The 21,490-nt window shown below is 38.4% G+C and overlaps 2 protein-coding genes across 3 annotated transcripts in view; both read right to left on the reverse strand.

Moving 5' to 3' along the window:
• Positions 1-3,070, reverse strand: part of GRIA3 (glutamate ionotropic receptor AMPA type subunit 3) — a 303,894-nt gene extending 300,824 nt beyond the window's left edge. For both annotated transcript variants that reach the window (XM_040999897.1, XM_040999898.1), the window contains exon 1: positions 3,059-3,070. The gene's annotated coding sequence lies outside the window, so the exon portion shown is untranslated. The remainder of the gene's footprint in view (positions 1-3,058) is intronic.
• Positions 3,071-16,012: 12,942 nt separating this feature from the next.
• Positions 16,013-17,128, reverse strand: LOC121169210 (fructose-bisphosphate aldolase A-like). Its single transcript, XM_040999713.1, has one exon. The coding sequence runs from the start codon at positions 17,105-17,107 to the stop codon at positions 16,013-16,015; it is 1,095 nt and encodes a 364-aa protein (XP_040855647.1). The 5' UTR covers positions 17,108-17,128.
• Between the last annotated feature and the right edge of the window lie 4,362 nt (positions 17,129-21,490).

Here is a 21,490-nt window from a genome sequence, read left to right on the forward strand (position 1 = left end):
CAAACAAAACAAAACAAAAAACCTCAAAGATAAACAAACCTTTCCTCTCCCTTAAAGTGTGGTTAAGAGTTTAGAGTTTAGAACATTTTCACATTCTGCTGGTAGAGGCTGAGTAATGACTTTCCAATTCTGAGTTCCTTTTTCTCAAAGTTCTGCAACATTAAGAGTAGGTTTGACATTTTTTCCTGGATGATAATGATTGTGATGATGTTGATACTGATGTTGATCATGATAACCACAGGGATGATTATGATGACCATTATGGTGATAACAATGATGATAAAGCTAGCATTTATTTTTTTTTACTTCATGTCAGATACTATGCTAAAGGGTATAAACGTATTCTCATTGAACCATTACAACAATCTCTGAGGTAAGACTCACTTCTTCTATCTCCACGTTCAATGTGATCTGAAATTAGCAGCATTTCGTATAAACCTTGAAAGAGATCATGAAAAGTGTCTATAAAACAAGGAATGTTAAATGGGAAGTAATTGCATAGCACCCATTATTAACAAGTTGGGATGTAAAAGGCACCATTGCTTTTCCTTTTGTTTGGAATTCTTCCCTTATTGTGTATTTTCATGAGGTGAAAACTGAATTTTAAATATTCTGTGTTATGCTTGATACTTACAAGCTTCTCAAAAGTTTCATGAATTAAAAAATGAAGGCTGTAATTGACTCACCCAAGATTTGAATTTTCCTAAGAAGTTTAGTGAATACATTGTAAATGCTTAAAACATGAATCCTACCAGAAAAGTTTTGAGAAACAAACTTTGATAGTTGGAGAAATATGTTGTGTCTTCATTTCAGATAAATCATACCTATAATATATGAACCTATCCTGTTTCATCTTGTTATCAACTAAGGCATTGTTATCACCACCTTGTGGACATTTTCAATAATTGCAGACAAATTGCCCAAGTAGATAAACAATGCTGGTGAATGTTGAAGCTTACACTTCTCTCGTTATATATTACTTCATTTGGCTTAGGTTTATGTTAATACATCAAAGCAATACATTTCTGTGTCTTTTAGGACGCCCCAGATTCTATTCCGAATTGTCACTCTGATTAATAAATACAACAAATGCTTGGATGAATGAATTAATGCAATGTTTAGATTTGCAAGATAATCCATTTTAAAATATAAGTACTTTATCATTCTGCGAAATAGGGGTAAACTCAATGGATCAGGGTCATTTTGTGTTTGTTCTGGAATATACTGTAACATTTTGAATTCCAAGCAGATATTTTCCTAATTATGTCTAATGATTGCGGGCTCCACGAGGGCAGTGTTGTTTTGGGTCTGTTCTGCATGCCCCTTGTAATCACAGCACCTAGGAAACATGCCTGGAACAGAACAGATACTGAATATTTCTTTTGTCAAATAAAATGAATGCCTGAATTAGCCAAAAGTAAGGTTCAATGGCGATATCTTTGACATTATGGTACATGTTTCAGGAATACAAGGTTGGGGGAAACATTTTTGATTATTTGGATGGACTAAAAATGAGGAGACCAAATGCCTTTCTGTCTGGGGGATTAGATTTGGCAAACCCTTAGAGAACAATGGCCATACTTCATGCTCAGAACAGTGCCTCCTGAGATGCCCAGTGTGATGAAGAGTGCAGGGCAGAACTGAATGGGGCAAAGAAGAATGTATTTTCTTGCCTTCCACTGTCAAAACTTACCCATCCTTCCCCTCTTCTTATCAGTAATCAGCTAATAGAAGTGGTCGACATGTCCCACCAGGTACTTGGTAGAAAGCAGCCCTTGTTCATCATGAAAAGCAAGATGACCTTTGGGAAGAATTAAGCTATGAACTAGTATAACAGTTTCTGTTTTTCAAGGACGTGAAAATTGACTGACTGGGTCAGTAGCTGGCCCCAGCATGATAAGAGACTGAGTTGTAAAGGCCAACCAAGTGAAAATGGACATCAGCTATTTGCTTCTATAAATTACAATATGAACAAATATTACTTTATGTAATGGGCGTGCACCTAAGAAGTGAGTGGAAAATGACTTTACATAAACTGAATCCTATTTTTATTTCAGAAAAGGTGCTTACCACTTAAAGGAAACCTGAAACAAATATCTTCAAGTAGAAAGATGGCAATTTGTTTGCTTTTTTTCCGTCTTTGTGATTTCCTACATGTAGTAATAAAAATAAAACATGTACCCTCATCATTTAGAAAACAGATTCCTTTGAATGAAAAGATGTAGTTTGGAGCTATGTATTTTTCAAAATGTTTATGTTACCAAAGCTTCAATAAGAAAGCATCTGGTGTTAGAAATCTCTAATATTCGAATGTAGTATCTTTTCATGATAAGCTTTTAAATGAAAGGTACACACTTTCCAGTTTATCTGGGACAAGATTGAAATATTAATGAGACAGGTATTGGCCTTTCCCCCAACCCTGTCTCACCTAAATACCATTCTCCTCTTACTGATGCCTATAGACAATAGGCATTACAATAGGATAGACAATATAAATTCCATAGGTCATGGTAGGGGGAAAGAATTATAGCATAAGTTGTTATTTACCAAGTGCTATGTGCCCGGCATGCATCAAGTACTTTAATATGTTAGCTCATGTAAATCCTAACAATATGTCCTGTTATTATTTCAATTTAAAAGTTAACGAAACTGAAATGCACAGAGATTAAGTGACTTGCCTGCCATTACACAGCTCTAAGTGTCAGAGGCTTCATGAGTATTCCACCTCATATTGTATCTTTTTGCATGTATATGTGCTTGTGTGTGTTCTGACATTACAGCTACTCTGTGTATCCACAAAGGATGGAGCACAGTTCAGCTGCTTGTATGCCGAATGAACTTGGTGGTCAGTCAGTCAGCACAGTAGTAGACTGTGACCAAGGGAAAGGAGTTTTTCTTTTAAATTTTCTTTTTACCAAAGCTAAACCAGATCCCTCCTACCCCCCGCCCCCTACCCCCCAGTATTCTCTGTGTTCTAGAAAGTAGTTTTTAATTTTTTTCATGAATGGTAGCTATGTGTGTTGGAAGAGAGGCTGGGACAGTGTGGATGGTGGTATACTTCTCTTCCTTTGCACGGTCTTAGCAAGGTAGAGCAAGGTATTTAGAGCAAGAGTCCCTCTGACTCAGTTCAAAGTTGGCTATCCATTACTGGCCGTTGGCATATTTGATCTTATTGGGGCTCAGCATCCTTGTCTCTGCCGTGGGGAGTGGGGATGCTAGAAGTGGCACATACCTCACAAGGCTACTGTGAAGAGATCGATTGAGTTCATGAAAGTGCATTGAATGATGTCTGGCATGGAAACAATGCTCAACAATGGTAGCTAATGTTGTTATTAGCTCCAGGTTTATCATTCTACCTTAGCACAGTTCCCTCTGGATTTTGTTTGGTTCTGGAGGCTCTGAGAGAATCTGTTTTGCTTGAGAAAGCAGGAAATGTTTTTGAATGTTCAAAATCTTGTCAATATTTAAGTGTTTAAAAAGCCCTGGCAAGAAATGGCTTTCTAGTTTGAAAAGAAAGAGAAAAATTTGTTCAAGTGAAGAAACACCTTTAATGACTTATAAGACTACTCAGAAGACTTATCAGTCTGAAAGCAACTTTTCCAGAGCAATGTCATTGAGGAAAAAACGTTGTCAACTGTACAAATTAGATTGTCTTTGATGGAGAAGCAAAGCTTTGCGTGGTAGAGACTGCTGGCATGGTGGGGGAGAGAGGTCAGGACAGGGGATGTGAAAGGCTTGCCAAAGAGTCATGGAGAGTGAATTGTAGCAGTCCAGAAACCATTGCCAATTGAAAGCTACAGTCACCCTCTCCCAGTGCCATTCCACAGCAATGAATGACTTTTTGATTAGCTCTGCTGATTACCTGCTCTGGATGCACACAGCAAAAGATAGAGCAGTTGAATCTGGGGCTTACTTTTAAGATTTTAGAGGTAAGGGAGTGGTTTGAGGACTTTATCTTTCACCTGCTCCTTGGCACACATTGAGATAACACTGGGTTTTTCTGTGAGCAGCCAGGAGGCCAGAACCTTATCCCCTGTGTGCCTCCACCCCTTCTCCACCCTGCCATACATACATCTGTGCTGTTGCAGAGAAAGAAAAAGGAAAACATTGCCAGAGGGACAAGGAGCTCTACCAAAGGCCTTCAGCCTCTGGCCTTTGCTTTTTGTAGCATGTAACTCATTCTTTCAACCACAGGAAGCGGATGTCTTTGCATATATTGAAAAAGAAATTATGTCTTTGATTTTGTAGATATGTTGCAAGTATTTACCAAGAGATGAGAATTAGGTGGAGAAAAAGATTTTAGGCTCAGAAGGCAATGTCTCTAAAGATTTAGTACAATTTGAATGGGAACATGAACTTTGGAAAGGAAAAGCACACGTTATCCATTTAGGAACAATTTCCTCTCTGGTGCTGCAAAATGAGGACTGGAATTCAATGTTTATAATCAAATGAATCTTTTTTATACGTATCAGTATAGCAGGTTTTTATATTGTATTTTCTTTGTGCATGGGCTATTAAGTCTGTTGCTGTTACAATTGCTGTTCTGGACATGGCATTCTGTGGAGATTGCTGTGTTTCCAACATGTTGAAGGCTAAATGAGTGGCTAGGCCCATCTATGAATGTCAGTCTAGTCTGTGACTCGGTGATCCTGTATAAAGCAACAATATTTTCTTTTTGGGGGAGGGAGTGGAGGACAGGACAAGTATTTGGTTATATAGATCGGTCTAGTCCTAAGTGTGGGCAGAGTGGGTGAGTGATTCCCTTTACTGGAATTTGAGGGACTTCTCTAATGCTTTTACCTTAACCCCTTTGATTTTTGCTAGTAGACCTTGTGCTTTCTGAAATTCCCATTTTCGCTTACTTCTTTGAGAGCTCTATCCAAATAGCAGTGTTACCTATATTTCGTACAATATTCCCAATGTTTCTACATCCATAGCACATAGTCAGCTCCTCAGAATGGAAGTCAGCAAATTTAGGGGCTCTAGCCATTCCAGGTCTTGAGAACTGAAAGGAACTACTGACACAGCACACTTCTATTCTATTCATAAGACACCATCACCAGTCTTTTGTAAGAGTAACCATACCATTTATCATCTACCCAGGACACTCTGGAGAGGGGAAAGAGCCGCTATTAATAATTAAACTAGAACATCTGGCAAACTAGGAAATTTGATCACTTAAAGTCAATCCTGTCTTAACGTTAGTTTTCTAGACTAGCACTACTGAGAGTAGACCCTGGAAATGTGTCCCTTTTTAAACTGATCCATTAGTTCTTTTCTTTATCTGACTTTCTATTTACATAGCTCCTATCACCAGTTGTTATCCTGTTTTGTTCCCATCACTGTTTTCATAGATGAAGAAACACATTAGAGACTAAGGATGCCTCCCTGCCCCTCTTATGTTGCCATAAGAAGTGGCAAGTCAAGTGGTAGCAGGGCTATTAGGGACCCAAGAGCAAAAAGGTGATTTTGAATTTTTACTGGTTTTCCCTTTTGATATTTTCTTCACCTCTTTAATGTTCTTCTTTGACTTCCCAGTGTCTATGTTTCCTCCTATGTCCATCATATTCTTTCTTTTCTCAAAGCCATTACCGTGTCACTATTCTCTACAGTATTCCATTCCCATAGGATTCTACCCTCTGTTCAAAACAGTGTTAAAAATTAATATATTAGTTTTCTAGGCAGTATATTCACATTGAAATAGGGGACTTCTGAAGGTATAACATTGTTAATTCAAGGAAGCACTGATAACGGTAGGAATTCAAACACCTTGGCAAACTTAAGCATACTTTCCTGATTAGAAGATATAGCCTCTCAGTAGTACCTAGTACCTGTCTTGGTCAGGGCTTTTGAAGTTGGATAAGCTGTAATTCCTTTTGCCAGGCCTCCTGCCGCCATCTAGATGACACACTCTATGGGATTGTGCTATCATTTTAGATTTACTTGAACTTGTGAAAGGCAATAAAAATGCTTTTCATAACTGTTAAAGTTGATGAAAGAATAAAAAAAGAAAGGAAAAAAAAAAAGAAAATTAATCCAAGTTTGTGCCTGATCTGTTTCAGGCAGGAACATGAACTAACTTTAAAGTAGTAGATCTAGAAATGATTGCCTTCCCTTGGGAGCAGAATTGCTTTTTTTCTTTTTGGGATGATGAAACATTGATTGCCTGGAGGATGGACAAGTGCTCTTCGAGCTAAAATTCCCAACCTTCCATTTTAGCATCACCTCCATCTACATTCCTCTGAAATTAAATGTTGAAGCATTAGGCACTAGAATTCTTTGGAAAATCAGTTTCAAAGGATAATTATAATTTATTTCTGACTATCTGAGGGTGTCTTTTTAAAAGCTGATGGAAAATATATATCATGAATAAATTATGCTTGGGTTTCAACATTATTTGCACAGAATAAACTTAGTTTATTAATTTTTACAAACTTTGCAATATCCTCATGTGTGCTATGCCACATCAGCCATCTGCTAAATGAAGTAGCTGGTTCTCCATAGATGTACTATTTGATCCTTTGTTTAACAAAAGCTCAGGAATGATATGTTTGAGATATTTGGGAGATACTCATGTGGAAAAATCTAGTAGGTAACTATATTGGAGTCTTTGTAGCCCAGAAGTGAGGTCTGGGTAAAAGATACAGATTTGGAAGTCAGCATTGTATATGTACAATTCATTTGGAGAACTGCATGCATTTGCTTAGGGAAATAGGGTTAGGGAAAAACATGCAGGAGTTTAGTACGAAGCCCTAAAGAACATGAATATTGAATCTTTGGGGAGATGAAGAGGAGTCTGCAAAGGAAATTGAAAAGTAGAAGAAAAAGCAAGTTAAACTAAATGGCTTACTCAGGTTTGAGAAGTTTATATTCTCCGAAGGGCTCAAGTGAACTATGTAGAAGTCTTTCAAGGGAGAAGAATGGACAGAAAAGGAAAAAGATAACTGTTACACATGTATAGAAACATTTTTCTTCTTGGGATAAATATTGTACATAGCTGTTTTCACGTTCTGGTTTAGCATATAAAGAACTTAGAAACTACCACTGTTACCATGTCCCCAGAACGTGTTAAAGGAGGAATACACTGAAAAATTAACAGCTTTTCTTAGATCCATCAGAGAAGTGAAGTCTCTGGGAAAATTACTGTCCCAGTAATTGGAGTGACAGGCAGATGGATACGGAGAACTGTAGCCTAAAGGAGCAGAAACTTCTGTAGGAACCAGTGCCCAGGGTAGAAAAATTTGAACTGGAACAGGCAAAGTATTGGAGGTTTAATATGGACAAGTCCAAGAGTTTAAGAATATAGGTAGATTTAGTTAAGGAATCTCTCAAAAAAAATTTTTGTGTGTGTGTGTGTGTGTGTGTGTGTGTGTGTGATTTTTACCTCCAGAACTTCCACAATGTCCTCTCAGTGAGTATTAGAGAAAAATTTCCTGAAGTGTTTTGCTGAAGGAGAGAGAAAGACACCAGAGAACATAGTTCTCCCCAAGAGGATCTACATTCAGGAGAAACTATTAGAGTCTAATCTGCTGGGGATCAATCAGAGCTTCACCAATTTGGGAAAGGGGGAAATGTCCAATTCCAGCCCATATGGCTATCCTGTTCTACATTAAGAGTGGAAAAAGTTGAACCTTATGATACAATTCATAATTCGGGTTTATAGGCTCACCAAAATATTTGAGACCTAATTATAGGATTGCAGAACACTTCTTTCCGCCCCCCATCTTGCTACTACATCCTGAAAGGACTATTTATTGTAGTTCATTTTTTTTTTTGTTACCCAGTACATCATGTCCATCTTTAAACAAAAGCTTGTAATATACAAAATGCCTTTGAAGAGACTAAATGAGTATCAGTTGTGGATACATTGGAATATCAGATAAGGAATTTAAAGAAAGCTATGATTATTACTAAGGGCTTAGTGGAAAAAAATAGACAACATACCAGAGTAATAAAAATGTAGAAAAGACTAGAATTCTAAGAATGAAAAATAAATGCTAGAGATAAAACATGTTTATGGAAAAAAGCCTTTGGTGGGTCCACTACTAATCTGCATGTCACTGAAGAAATAATCTCTGGTACCAGTGAGGAAATAATCTGTGTTTCATTAGAAACTTTCTAATTTGGAAATCAAAGAGAAAAATAAAGTCTGAAAAAATCCTCAAGAACAGAATATCCAAGAACTGTGGCATGAATACAAAAGGTATAAAATATGCATGATAACATTAACGAAAAATAGAGAAAGTAAAAAAAAAAAACCCACAACATTTGAAGCAGTAGTGATGAAGAATTTCCTCAAATTAATCTCAGACATCAAAACTCAGGTTCAAGAAATGTTACAGAATGCCAAGTAGTATAAATCCCAAATGCAACTATCACATTCAGATGCCACAGTATTTTGGCTTTCCAGAAAAAAAAACATAATTTTTGTGCAAATATTCTAATTTTTAAAAATCTGGCTAAATTTTAAAAATTAAAATAAAAAAACCAAGCAGGTGGACTGAACAAATACAACCCACCCGGTCTGTCCTTTAGTCATACAAGCATCACTGACTGGCCCAATTATATGGCAACAGTGCTAAGTGGGAATTATCATATTCATGTCATATTCAGATACCGTAAGGTCAAAGGTAAAGAAAAAAAGTTGAAAGCTGCTAGAAGAAGACACTTTACCCATGAAATAGCAAGGATAATTATAAACACTAGTTCTGCCCAGAAGCCAGGCAAACAAGAATGGTGGAAATATTTAAGGTTTTGAGAGAAGGAAACCAAAAATATAGAATGCTAGACCCTGTGGAATTATCTTTTAAATATTGAGGAGAAATGAATCTTAATTAGATCATCAAAAATCGCCATTAAGTAATTTTTTCAAGAAACATTAGAAGCTTTTCAGAGAAGCAAAATAATCGATGTCAGACTCGTATGTACTGAAAAATATGAGAATCCTCAAGGAAGGAATAAGTGAAACTAAATTAAAAACTAACTTTTCTTATCATAAAATTCATTTAAAACAATATCAATGAATATTCAATTATGTGCTTACTGTGTACACACATTTTATCCTTAAATATAAGCTAAATGAATGATACCAATGATATGAGGAAAGGAGAAAGAAGCTATGAATATTATATAATATACTTGCACCACTTGTAAACCAATGCAGTGCTTTTTGAAAGTGGATTTGAGTTACTTTTAATGTATATTGTGAACTCTAGGGCACCACTAAGGAAATAAAAAAAAGATGCATTACTTTCTGAGAAAGAGAAAATGAAATTGTATAGTGCACAGTTAAAACCACGAGAGCTAGAACAAATCAGAGCAACTAACATGGGCAGGGGTGGATGTGGCTAAGATACCACTTGAGACACCTGCAAGACCTAGCTCCATGTCTGATTCCAGCCTCCTTCATCCTTGTGATAGCATGTAATGGCTCAGGTAGTTGGGTCTTAGCTGCTCCTAAGATTTGGATTGAGTTCCTGATTCCTGTGCTGGGCCTGGCCCAGCCCTGGCTGTTGCAGTCATTTTGAGAGTGTTGAACCACTGTATGGAAGAGCTGTGTCATTTCATCTGCTTTTCAAATAAATACAAAAATTAAAATCTCTGAAAAAGGGAGCATGGGAATCAAAATAGGAGCAAGCAATAACCAACGTGGTACATATTGATCCAACAATATCATAATACTTTTAAATATCAATGATACAAATATACCACTTAAAAAGATAGATTGCCAAAGAACATCAATGATAAGAACATATGATAAATGAGCTATAAAAATTTATTTCAAATATTAAGACATGTGTAAATTACAAGTGAGTAGGTAGAGAAAGATATACCTGCCAATACTGGTCACCTGTTGGTACAGGAACTAATGTTCCAAGAAAATCTAGCAATGTTCAATGTGTGATAACAGAGCATCATAATATATGAGGCAAAAACTGATATGGGGCCAGAGTTGTGGGATTATAAGTTAAGCTGCTACCTGTGATACCTGCATTTAATATTGGATGAATCTCAGCTGCTCTACTTCTGATCCCGCACCCTACTAATGCACCAGGGAAAGTGGTGGTACATGGCTCAAGTCCTGAACCTTCATTACAGGCACTTGATAGGGTTCCTGGCACCTGGCTTCATCCTGTCCAGACCCCAGACATTGCAGGCATTTGAAAGTAAGTGAGCATATGGAAGATTCTTTCTATCATCCCCTCAACTCTTTCCCTTTTCTCTGTGACTATGCCTTTCAAACAAATAAATCTTTTAAAAACTGATATAACTTTAAGAATTAGATGAATCAACATTATAATTGATGATTTCAGCACCCTCTGTTAGAAACGGGCAGATCCAGTGGGCAGAAAATGAATAAGGACATGGTTGATGCAACACCATAATGAATGATATAAGTGACATCTACAGACTACCTTATCCAACAATAGAATTTTACACATTCTTGCCAAGTCCACATTGACACATTCACCACATACCGGACAATCAAATATATCTTTACAAACTCGAAGTAATAGAAATTTCTATGCAATTAAACTAGAAAAATAAAGATTAAACTCGATAGCTGGAAAATCCCAAAAGTACTGCACACTTATAAATAAGACACAAGTCAATAAGAAACATGGAGAAACTTTTAAAAATATTTTGAACTGAATGACAAAATGCTTTTTTCAAAATTTCTGTAATTCTGCGTATGCTTTATGGCACATTGCATTAAGGTGCTGGCTTAGGATGTTCACATGACATATCTAAGGGAAAGTTTGAGTTCTGGCAACTCCATTTCCAATCCAGTTTCCTGTTGATGCATCCTGCAAGGCTGACACATCCTGGAGGATTATGGTCCAAGTACTTAGGACCATGCCACCATATAGGACACCGCATTGAATGTCCAGACTCCTGGCTTCACTCTGGCCCAGACAAAACTGCTGTGGGCGTTAAAGGAATAAACCAGCAACTCTAAGAGCTCTCTCTCTTTTTCTTGTACTTTGACGTTAAAACAAACAAAATAAATATTAAGAATAAACTTCTGCAAAATTGTCGTATCATTTAAAACTGTGCAATCCAGTGAAAGCAGTGCTTAGAGGGAAATTCATAGCACTGCATGCATTCTTTCTAGAAAAGAAGATGTAGAAAAAGAATCATGTGACCTCCATCTTCAGGAATTAGAAGAAAAAAGCAAATTAAATCCAAACTAAGGAGAGGTAAAACCATACAAGAAATTAGGGCAGAAGTCATTGAAATTGAAGACTGGGAATCAATAGAGAAAATCAGTTAGATTAATAGTTTCTTCTTTGAAAAGATTAATAAAATCAACAAAGTCCCTTACCAAAGTAACTAGAAAAAAATAGACCACACAAGTTATTTATACCAGAAATAAGAGAGAAGACATCACTATAGAACCCATGGCCATTAAAAAGATAACAAAGGGATAGAAAAAATATTCTCACAGATTTGATAACCTAGAGAAATATAACAATTTCTTGAAAAATACTGTCTGCCAAAACTCAAGAAGAAAAGGCAATTGACCAGGGCTATAGATATTAAAGAAACTGACTTAGTACGAATAACATCCCCAAACAGAATAAACCAGGCCTCCATTGGTTCCCTGGAAAATTCCATCGAACATTTCAGGAAGAAATTAAGTTAATTTTCTGCAATATCTTTTGGATGATAGAAGCAGAGAGAATATATTTGTCTCACCATATAAAGCCAGTATTCCTCTAATACCCCAAATGGACAATGGCAGTACAAGAAATGAAAACTGTAAAGCAAAGTGTGAAGACTGACATTGCCTGCATTTAAGACATGCTATAAAACTATAGTAACCAGACCAGTATGGTCTTGTTGAAAGAGCAGACTAACAGATCAAATGAAGAGAATACAGAGCTCAGAAATAGACCTGCATAAATATAGCCAACTGATATTTGACCAAGTAGCAAAGATAATGCAGTGAATCAAAGATGGTCTCTTCAGTGAGCGTTGTTACCAGAACTAGATATCCATATGTAAAAAGAAAAAATTCAGGCCTGGTGGCATGGCCTAGCAGCTTAAGTCCTTGCCTTGAATGCGCCAGGATCCCATATGGGCGCTGGTTCTAATCCCGGCAGCCCCACTTCCCATCCAGCTCCCTGCTTGTGGCCTGGGAAAGCAGTCGAGGACGGCCCAAAGTTTTGGGACCCTGCACCCGCGTGGGAGACCCGGAAGAGGTTCCTGGCTCCAGGCTTTGGATTGGCTCAGCACCGGCCGTTGCGCTCACTTGAATCATCGGACAGAAGATCTTCCTCTCTGTCTCTCCACCTCTCTGTATATTTCACTTTGTAATAAAAATAAATAAATCTTTTAAAAAATTCATCTAGATTCAGGCTCTACATCCTTCAAAAAAAAAAAAAAGTAACTCAGAATGACATTAGTGTAAACACAGAAGCATAAAATGCCTGAAAAGAGAACAACTATCTTGACTTTTTTTAAAAAGATTTATTTTTATTATTTTTTTCATTGTAAAGGTAGATATACAGAGAGGAGAGACAGAGAGGAAGATCTTCCGTCCAATGATTCACTCCCCAAGTGAGCGCAACGGCCGATGCTATGCCGATCCAAAGCCAGGAGCCTCTTCCGGGTCTCCCACGAAGGTGCAGGGTCCCAAAGCTTTGGGCTGTCCTCGACTGCTTTCCCAGGCCACAGGCAGGGAGCTGGAAGGGAAGCGGGGCTGCCGGGATTAGAACCGGCGCCCATATGGGATCCCGGGTGTGCAAGGCGAGGACCTTTAACCACTTGCGCCACCGCGCCGGGCCCGAGAACAACTATCTTAATAGGTTTCACTCAACAATCAACAATACAATGCACTGCTTAGTGTGTGTTAGAAGGGCAGAGTGCAATATGGGACAGTGGGTCTTCAAGGATCAGCAAGCAGGGCAAGTAGAGCATATGCTTGGGCCATCCTCTGTTGCTTTCCTAGGCCATTAGCAGGGAGCTGGATCAGATGGACTTGTGACAGTTGTTGAAGGACTATACTATTGTAATAATATAGAAGGAAGAATCAGTGGGGAAGAGGTGAATGGGGAGGGTGGAAGGGGAAATTCCTGAGCCTATGGAACTGTATCATGAAAATAATTGAAATAATAATGAAAGAAGTAGAGCAGCTGAGACTTGAACTGGTGCACATTTGGGATGCTGGCACCACAGGTGGATTAGCTTGCTATGCCAATGTGCTGGTGTTGCAGGTGGTGGTTTTACTGGCTATGCCACAACTCTTCCTCTCTGCTGCTAACTTTTTGGAGATACCTTCCATATGTGTGAAGTGTGCAGAGGGGCATGTTCGTGGCAAAATGCCATTGACTAGGAAGAGGCGAGGGACACTACCGACAATTCGATTTGGGGGTAGAAAACTCTAAATTCAGTTTTGGGACACTTTGAATGTACAGCGCTTTTGAGGCTGCAAGCGGTTGAATAGGAACTCAAGTTCAGGGGAAAGGTCCACACTGGGGCCATTAATTAGATGAGTCATTTATGAGTCACACCACACAAAACATTGTGCACTTTCCTTGTTATCTTCAATGGTTTGTCGTATGCATCTTCAACTAAATACATTTAGATTAATCTCATTTTGTAGCTATACTAGTCTGCAATTCCATAGTGTGTACAAATGTACTAGAATTTATTTATTTCCTTATCAAGAGATATTCAAGGTATCTACATTCACTATTAAAATGCTGCAATAAGGATATATAAATACACATCTTGATGTATTTGTATTTTTGTAGCTTATGAATACATTCTCAGAAGTAGGATTACTGGAAATAGAGTTAAGCACATTTTACTTTCAGTGACTATTTCCGGCCTAGATGTGCAGTACAACAATTGAGAGCATGGGCTCCAGAAAAAAAAAAAGTGTTGGCATTTAAATCTTGACTCCTCTTCTATTTCCTAGCTGTACAGCATCCACAACTTATTTAATCTTCTTTTCCTCACATAATTAGGAAGTATGTATCATGTATTTGTTGTGAAGGTTAAATGAGATAGTATATTTATATGAAGCACTTAGAAATTATATGACATGCAGTAAATTAAAGAAATGTTCCTTATTATTTTAAAGAATACATATAATACATAGAATTTAAGCTGCTGCCTTGGAGAATGCGTACTTCCCCCAACACTGAACAGTACAGTCACCTTAATTAAGAAAAAAAAAAGTCATCAGTTCTAGTTCTGACCATTACAAAGTAGCTAGTATCAATCTCCTTGTGATGCCATGAAAAACTACAAAACGTTGATAAAATGTAAGGAACAACTAAGATGTTTGACAGCAATGCAACCAGAACTACAGTCTTCAAGAGAGAAGGTCTCTGTGGTTCAAGTCTAGCATTTGCTCCTGTTCCTCAGGTGTATCTCCCAGGCTAGCAGAGTCCAAGCAGGGAATGGTGGCCCCAGTGGACCGATGAGATAGAAATCACACTGCTAGGAGGCTAAAATGGGTGGGTAAGTTGCCATAGCTATTTAAGCCATGGAGAGAGAATCCAGAAGCCTGTGTGTTGGCTTTAAATTTATACACAAAGCAATATTTCAAAAAGTTCATTGGGAGTAGGTTTATTGGTTTACCTGCTTTACAGATGTAAGTTGGTTATTATCCCTCTTTTGTACAGAGAGGTAAAACAAGGGAATAGGTAGATTAACTTTCTCTAAGTCACACAGCTCATGGGAATGGACTAGGCTTTGAAGATAGGTGAGCACTGTATCACTCTGTCTTTCTGGAAAGTTTGGATAAGTCCAAGAATCTTACATCTATTAATTTGTAAATGAACTGAAATTAGGATTCCTGTGTGAAAGTTGAGTAAACTGAGACACAAAAATATTATTTAACTGCACCCCTGGGAAATAGTGGAGGCAAGATTCAAACTCAGGTAGCCTGGTTCTAATATTTTTGTCTCTAAACATCATTTCACATTTATTTGAGCTTTTTCATCTGTAGTGGGCACAAAATTATCTCTAAATTATTATGAGTGATGTGATTACATGATTTACTTCTTTATAATTACAAATTCTTAGCATTGATAGCATAAAGTTCTGGCCTATATTGTGACATCTAGATATGTTTTTGTAGTGTACATTGATTGAAATGGGGTAATCAACATCTCCTTTTCATTGATGTTACTTTATAGATGGAGACTTGGAGCTTCTGACTTGCATATGTTCAAACAACATATGCTAGGTTATTGTGAATTGCAGCCTCTTCACTGTGCTGTGTAGCATCTGATTCCTTTAATCTGACTTTAAATTTGTTATTCAAACTTTCTATTTGTTCCCACCCCTCTCAGGCTCTATACTCAGATGAGTTTTTTTTTTTTAATTTTTATTTTGAATTTTTGAATTTTATGGTGCGATTTTGTAGGGTCTGGGATTTCCCCCCTCCCCCAAAGCCCACTCCCTGATTGATTTTCCCCATGTTGTTATAATAGTATAGTCCTTCATAAGTAATCATAAGTGCATCAGTCTGTTATTTAAGTGTGCCCCAACATTGCTGGTACAGACAATGTCAGACAGTCCAGCATCCCATTGTCTAGATACGACCAACAGTTTCATTGGGAGTCCACCTTTGATTTAGAAGCAGGGATGCATATTGCATCGTATCCCCACATCTGGATATGGTGGTCTCTATTACTCCATCATTATACATTCCCTCCATCACTATACATTAAATGAGAAGCCATGAAATAAGGTCAACAGCCAGTATGAAATAGAACAACAACAACATTACGGTACCATGGAGTCAAAAAAAAAAAACCAGTTTCTTTTTTCCCCCCTTAAATAGCTGTTTATTGGCAGTGGGCTGGAGAAAGTGATGGAATTAGGGTACATAGACAGTACCATACACCAAAGACAAGGGAGGCAAGAGTGATGGGAAACCTAGCTTGGAACCCCCCCCACATGAGGCCCCCTCTTCGAGAGTGAGTGTGCTGGGAGGGAGGGGGTGGGATCCTGGAGTATTGGGTTGGGGGCCACCTGAGGACACCCTTGCTTAGTAAGCGTGGTTAGAGATGAAGAGGGACTTGGTGGCGGTGGCCCCGGCCTGGCCACTCGGAGTGTACTTTCCTTGACAGGCAAGGCTGTTGGCCAGGACCCGCTTTATGTACTCTTCCTGGGCTGCCTTCACGTTTTCCTTCTTCCCACCCCAGGCCTTCAGGGCCGAGGCCTGCAGGGCACGGCCGTAGGAGAAGGTAAGGGCCCATGGCTTCTGCAGGGGGCACTTGTTGATGGCATTGAGGTTGATGGATGCTTCCTCCTCACTCTGGCCTCCAGAGAGGAAGGTGACTCCAGCCACAGCAGGGGGCACTGTGCGGCGCAGTGCCATGACGGTTGCCATTGCAATCTCCTCGTGGGAATACTTCTGGGTGCAGGTGTACCCTGGGGTGACCATATTGGGCTTCAGCAAGGTGCCTTCCAGATAGACGTTGTGGTCGCTCAGAGCCTTGTACACGGAGGCCAGCACCTTCTCAGTGACATACTGGCAGTGCTTCAGGTCATGGCCCCCATCAGGGAGGATTTCTGGCTCCACGATGGGCACAATGCCATTCTGCTGACAGATGCTGGCATAACGGGCCAGAACGTTGGCATTCTCCATGATGGCCAGGGCTGAGGGGGTGTGTTTCCCGATCTTCAGCACACAACGCCACTTGGCAAAGTCAGCTCCGTCTGCCTTGTACTGGGCACAGCGCTCCGACAGCTCATCCAGTCCTTCAGTGGTGGTCTCACCGTTAGTTCCTGCCAGGGGTACCACGCCCTTGTCCACCTTGATGCCTACAACACCGCCCTTGGATTTGATCACTTGCGGGAAGGGACGCCCATCATCAGCCTTCTGGTAGAAGGTCTCGTGGAAGAGGATGACGCCCCCGATGCAGGGGTTTACACGGTCGTCAGCGGTCAGCAGCAACTGGCGGTAGAAACGCCGGTTCTCCTCCGTGTTCTCCGTGCCAATGGACTGCAGCCTCTTGGCGATGCTACTTGTGGACTCATCTGCAGCTAAGATGCCCTTGCCCGGGGCCACAATCTGGTGAGCGATGTCAGACAGCTCCTTCTTCTGCTCTTGGGTCAGCACGGGATATGGGTAGGACATGGTGCTGGTGGCAGCAAGTATTTGACCCGGGAGGGTGGGTTGACAGGCCACAGTAGGCAGTGGGTGGTGGGTGGTGGGCGGTGGGCAGTGCGCTGGCAGACGCACCGGGGAAAGCGAATGTGGCGATCGTCACAAGGACCCGGTTGTGAGGTGTGTTCCTCTCCGAACACGGCCTATTCAGCTCCCGACGGGGCAGCACTGGGGGACTGAGTTTTTTGTTGTTGTTGTTTTGTTTTCACTTCTCACATGAGGGAAAGCATGCAATATTTGCCTTTCTGTGTCTGGTTTATTTTACTCAACGTGGTATCCTCTGGTTATGTCAGTTTGGCTGCTGATAACAGTATTTTGGCTTTTTATGGCTCAGTAATATTCCATTACACATATGTATTTTCTTTGTCTAATTATGGACACCTTTGATGACCCATTTCATGGCTCTTGGAAATAGTGCTGCAAAATTAAACTGTTGCTACCAGAATCCAATGCATGTCACCATGGTTAATAGGTTTTGTAAATATAAAGATATTAATAAGAATGTGTTTGATAATTTTGACATTACATACAAAAATATTCAAATGGTAGACCTCCAAAACTGAAAATATGTAATGATAACATAGTGTATGCATATTTCTTCATAGTTTGTTTCTTATTAAGGTTTATTGAAATTTATAAAGAATAAAAATGGACATTGCTTAAATTGGTACTAGGGTTTTTGAGAAACAAAATGGGTTACATATTAGAAAAAACACTGAAATTGTAAAACTATAATATTGTTTGAGTGAATTCCAGTAGTAAAAGAAGAAATTAGCTACCTGGAGAATCCTATAAGTAAATGTCATTATTATATTGACATCTATGTACCAGTTATGCAATTGTATGGTTATATATATATCTATATATATAAGTGAATCAGTTGAATGTTTCTTTTATTTCTTTCTATTTTATTTTTAATTTTCTGATACAATTCCATAGGCTCTGGGATTTCCATTACTCCCTTCCCAAATTCCCTCCCTGCAACTGATTTCCCCAATTTATTACTATAGCATAGTCCTTCATAATCAGTCTTAAGTCCATCATTCTGCTATTTAAGTGTGTCCTGACATTGTGGGTACAGACAATGGCAGAGATTTCAGAATCCTTTTGTCAAGATATATCCAAAATTTTCATTAATAGTCCATCTTTGATTTGGAAGTTGAGATGCATACTGCATTGTATGTTAATATCTGGATATGATAGTCTCAAAGAGTTGCTATACATTCTCTTAAATGAAAAGCCATAAAGCAAAATCAACAACAGGAAGAAAAAATGGAAAATTTACAACATGAAGTTAAACAATATGCTACTAAATGACCTATGTGTCACTGAAGAAATGAAAAAGAAAGCAAAAACCTTCTTGCAGAAAATGATGGCACTGTGTGATCCATGAGTCAGTGAAGAATTTAATAAGAGAAAAGAAACTATTTCGAAGAAATGAAAATAAAAATGAAAATATCAAAACCCATGAATTGCAGCAAAAACAGCTTTGAAAGAGTTATTGATCTTATAATTTTCACAAGGGTTGGCTTATATCAGAGAGAACGTATGGCATTTGTCCTTTTGGGATTGACATATTTCACTGAGCATAATAGATTCTTGTTGGGACCATTTGTTTGCAAATGGTAGAACCTTGTTCCTTTTAATGGCTAAGTAGTATTCCATGGAGTAGATATATCATAGTTTCTTTAACCACTCCTCTTTGTATGGGCATCTGGATTGTTTCCATGTCTTTGATATTGTAGATTGTGCTGCTGTGAATATAGGATTACAGATCCCTTTCTCATATGCAGATTTCATTTCCTTTGGATATATTCCTAGGAGTGGGATAGCTGGGTCATATGGCAGGTTTATTTTTACTTTTCTAAGCACTCTTCGTACTGACTTCCTTCCATAGCGGTTGTACTAGCCTACACTCCCACCAGCAGTGAAGGAGGGTGCCTTTCTCCCCACATTCATGCCAGCAGGTATTGTTAGTAGAGTCCTGAATGTAGATCAATCTCACTGGAGTTAGGTGGAACCTCAATATGGTTTTCATTTGTATCTCCCTGACAGCTAGGGAGCCTGACCATCTTTTTATATATCTATTAACCATTTCAATTTGTTCTTTTGAAAATGTCTGTTCCTTTCCTTCACCAGTTTAATGTTTCAAAATGGCACCTGACAGAAACCAACTTAAGTGATACTTGGTTTTTGCAAGTAACTTTTATGGAGATTGTAAAAAAATTTTAAGGGATTTGGAAATTCTCATTCTTTAATTCATGGGCTATACTTTATGTCTTCCTATTTTATATGTACTAATTTCAGTGGCATTGTTAAATTCACAACAGTTTTTAGATACATTAGTTAAAGAGCTTTCTAGAATTTTATAATCTCATCAGTATTAATTTCATGACAAAAATGCTTATTTTTACTAGTTACACATACTAAAAGAAGCGAACTTTTTTTTTAAAAGATTTATTCTATATATTTATGAGTTAGAGTAAGAGAGAGGGAGCCAGTGAGATTTCACCTTCTCTCTGATGGTTCACTCTTTAATTGGCTCCACCCCAAGAGCATGGAGCTCTATCCTGGTTTCTCATGTTGGTAAAAGGGTCCAGGTGCTTGGGCCAGCTAGATTGAGAAGGGAACAGCTGGAACTCAAACAGGAGCTCTGATATGGAATGCTGGCACTGTAGGCTGCAGGTTAACTTACTGTCCCACAATCCTGGCCCCAGCGGGAAGTTTTTTATTTCAGTTCTATCACTTCCTAAGCATGTGAACTTAGACAATGGCTTTATCTTTCCAGTCCTCGTTTTTAAAAATCCTCCACATATATACCTACCCTTTTTGATGCAAATTATAAACATCAAAACCAATGAATTACAATTACCGTGTATTGAATGTGACAATTAAAATGTAACATTATCATAGAATGTTTAATAATGCCCCTTCCAATTCATATATTGAGATGGTAATCCCTAAAGTGGTAGTACTAAGAAGTAAGACATTTGGCAGACTGATTTTCAGTTAATTTTAGTAAATGTGTTGGGTAAGAGTGCAACTTCATCCTTTTGGAAGTGGATATCCAATTTTGCCACTACCTTTACCAATGAGACTATCCTTTCTCCACATATTCATCTTGGCACACTTGTTGAAAATCATTTGATCATATATATGAGGGTTTATTTCTGGGATATTTATCCTATTCCATTGATCTATATGTTCATCTTAATGCCAGTACTGTACTTTTTATGTTACTGTGGCACTGCAGTAAGATTTGAAAGCAAAGTGTGAGTCCTCGAAATTTGTTGTTCTTTCCCAAGGTTTTATTGGTTATTCTGGATATCTCAAGGTGTCACACAAATTTTACAATGGAATTTTCTATTTCTACAAAAAGTGCCATTGGAAGTTTGTTTAAAATTACCTTGTGCCTGTAGATTGTTTTTAGTGATATTGAAATTTTAGCTTTACTAAATTCTCTAATCTATGAATATTAAGTGGCTTTCCATTTTTGACACATACATTGATCTCTGGGTATTAACACAAAATCTTTGTAATTTCCTGAGTGCTATAGGTGATGGAAACATCATTTGTTATAATATTTGTTCCTTATCCTTGGCTCCTGATACAAAAATTCTAAGAACTATAGAATCTCTAGAGTGATGAGACTATTTGCTAATGAGAAAACTTGTGGCTAGAACCTTGAGTGGCTTTGGGGAGGGAGTTAGTTAAGAAACTGGCCATGGGATTAGAGGATTGAAACAGCAGCCATACACCATGACTTCTAGATCAGATGAGAGGGTGGAGACTGAGTTCAATAAGTACTGGTCAGTGAGTTCATCATTCTTAGGTAATGAAATCTCCATTTAAAAAAAACCCTCATAAATAAGAGGGTTTAGAGAGCTTTAATATTGGTGAATATATTATCCTAAGAATGTGATATAAAGAAAAAGAGAAAGAGAAGACCAGAAGCGTCTGTAACTGGGAATCCTTCTGGGCTTTGTCTAGGCACTATCATTTGGCGGTTAATTGATATCTTTTGAAATATACCTTTAAATATAGTAAAAAGCAAAAGGTTTCCGTGAATTTTATGAGCTACTATTGCAAACGCTAAATCTGAGGAAGCAATTGTTGGAAGCTGTCATTTATAACAGCATCAGAAATGCGGGTAACCTGGTGATCCACTACTTACAATTGACAACTGAAAAATTGACAATTCTAATTGAACTGTGTTGATGATTCCCATGGGGTCTGACACTATTGCTGGGTTGCTACTGTCAAGATTGAATTAAATCATTAAGACACCTGATTGGAGTTTGCAGAATATTGGAGAACTGCCTGGTTGGTAGGGAAAAAAAATCTCACATATTT

This window comes from Ochotona curzoniae, unplaced genomic scaffold, assembly GCF_017591425.1.
Source record: "Ochotona curzoniae isolate NIBS_2020 unplaced genomic scaffold, NIBS_Ocur_1.0 scaffold_1852, whole genome shotgun sequence".
NCBI classification, from domain to species: domain Eukaryota; kingdom Metazoa; phylum Chordata; class Mammalia; order Lagomorpha; family Ochotonidae; genus Ochotona; species Ochotona curzoniae.

What these genes read in the sequence shown, in the direction of transcription:
- LOC121169210 (XM_040999713.1), bottom strand. Translation starts at nt 17,107, where the DNA reads ATGTCCTACCCATATCCCGTGCTGACCCAAGAGCAGAAGAAGGAGCTG.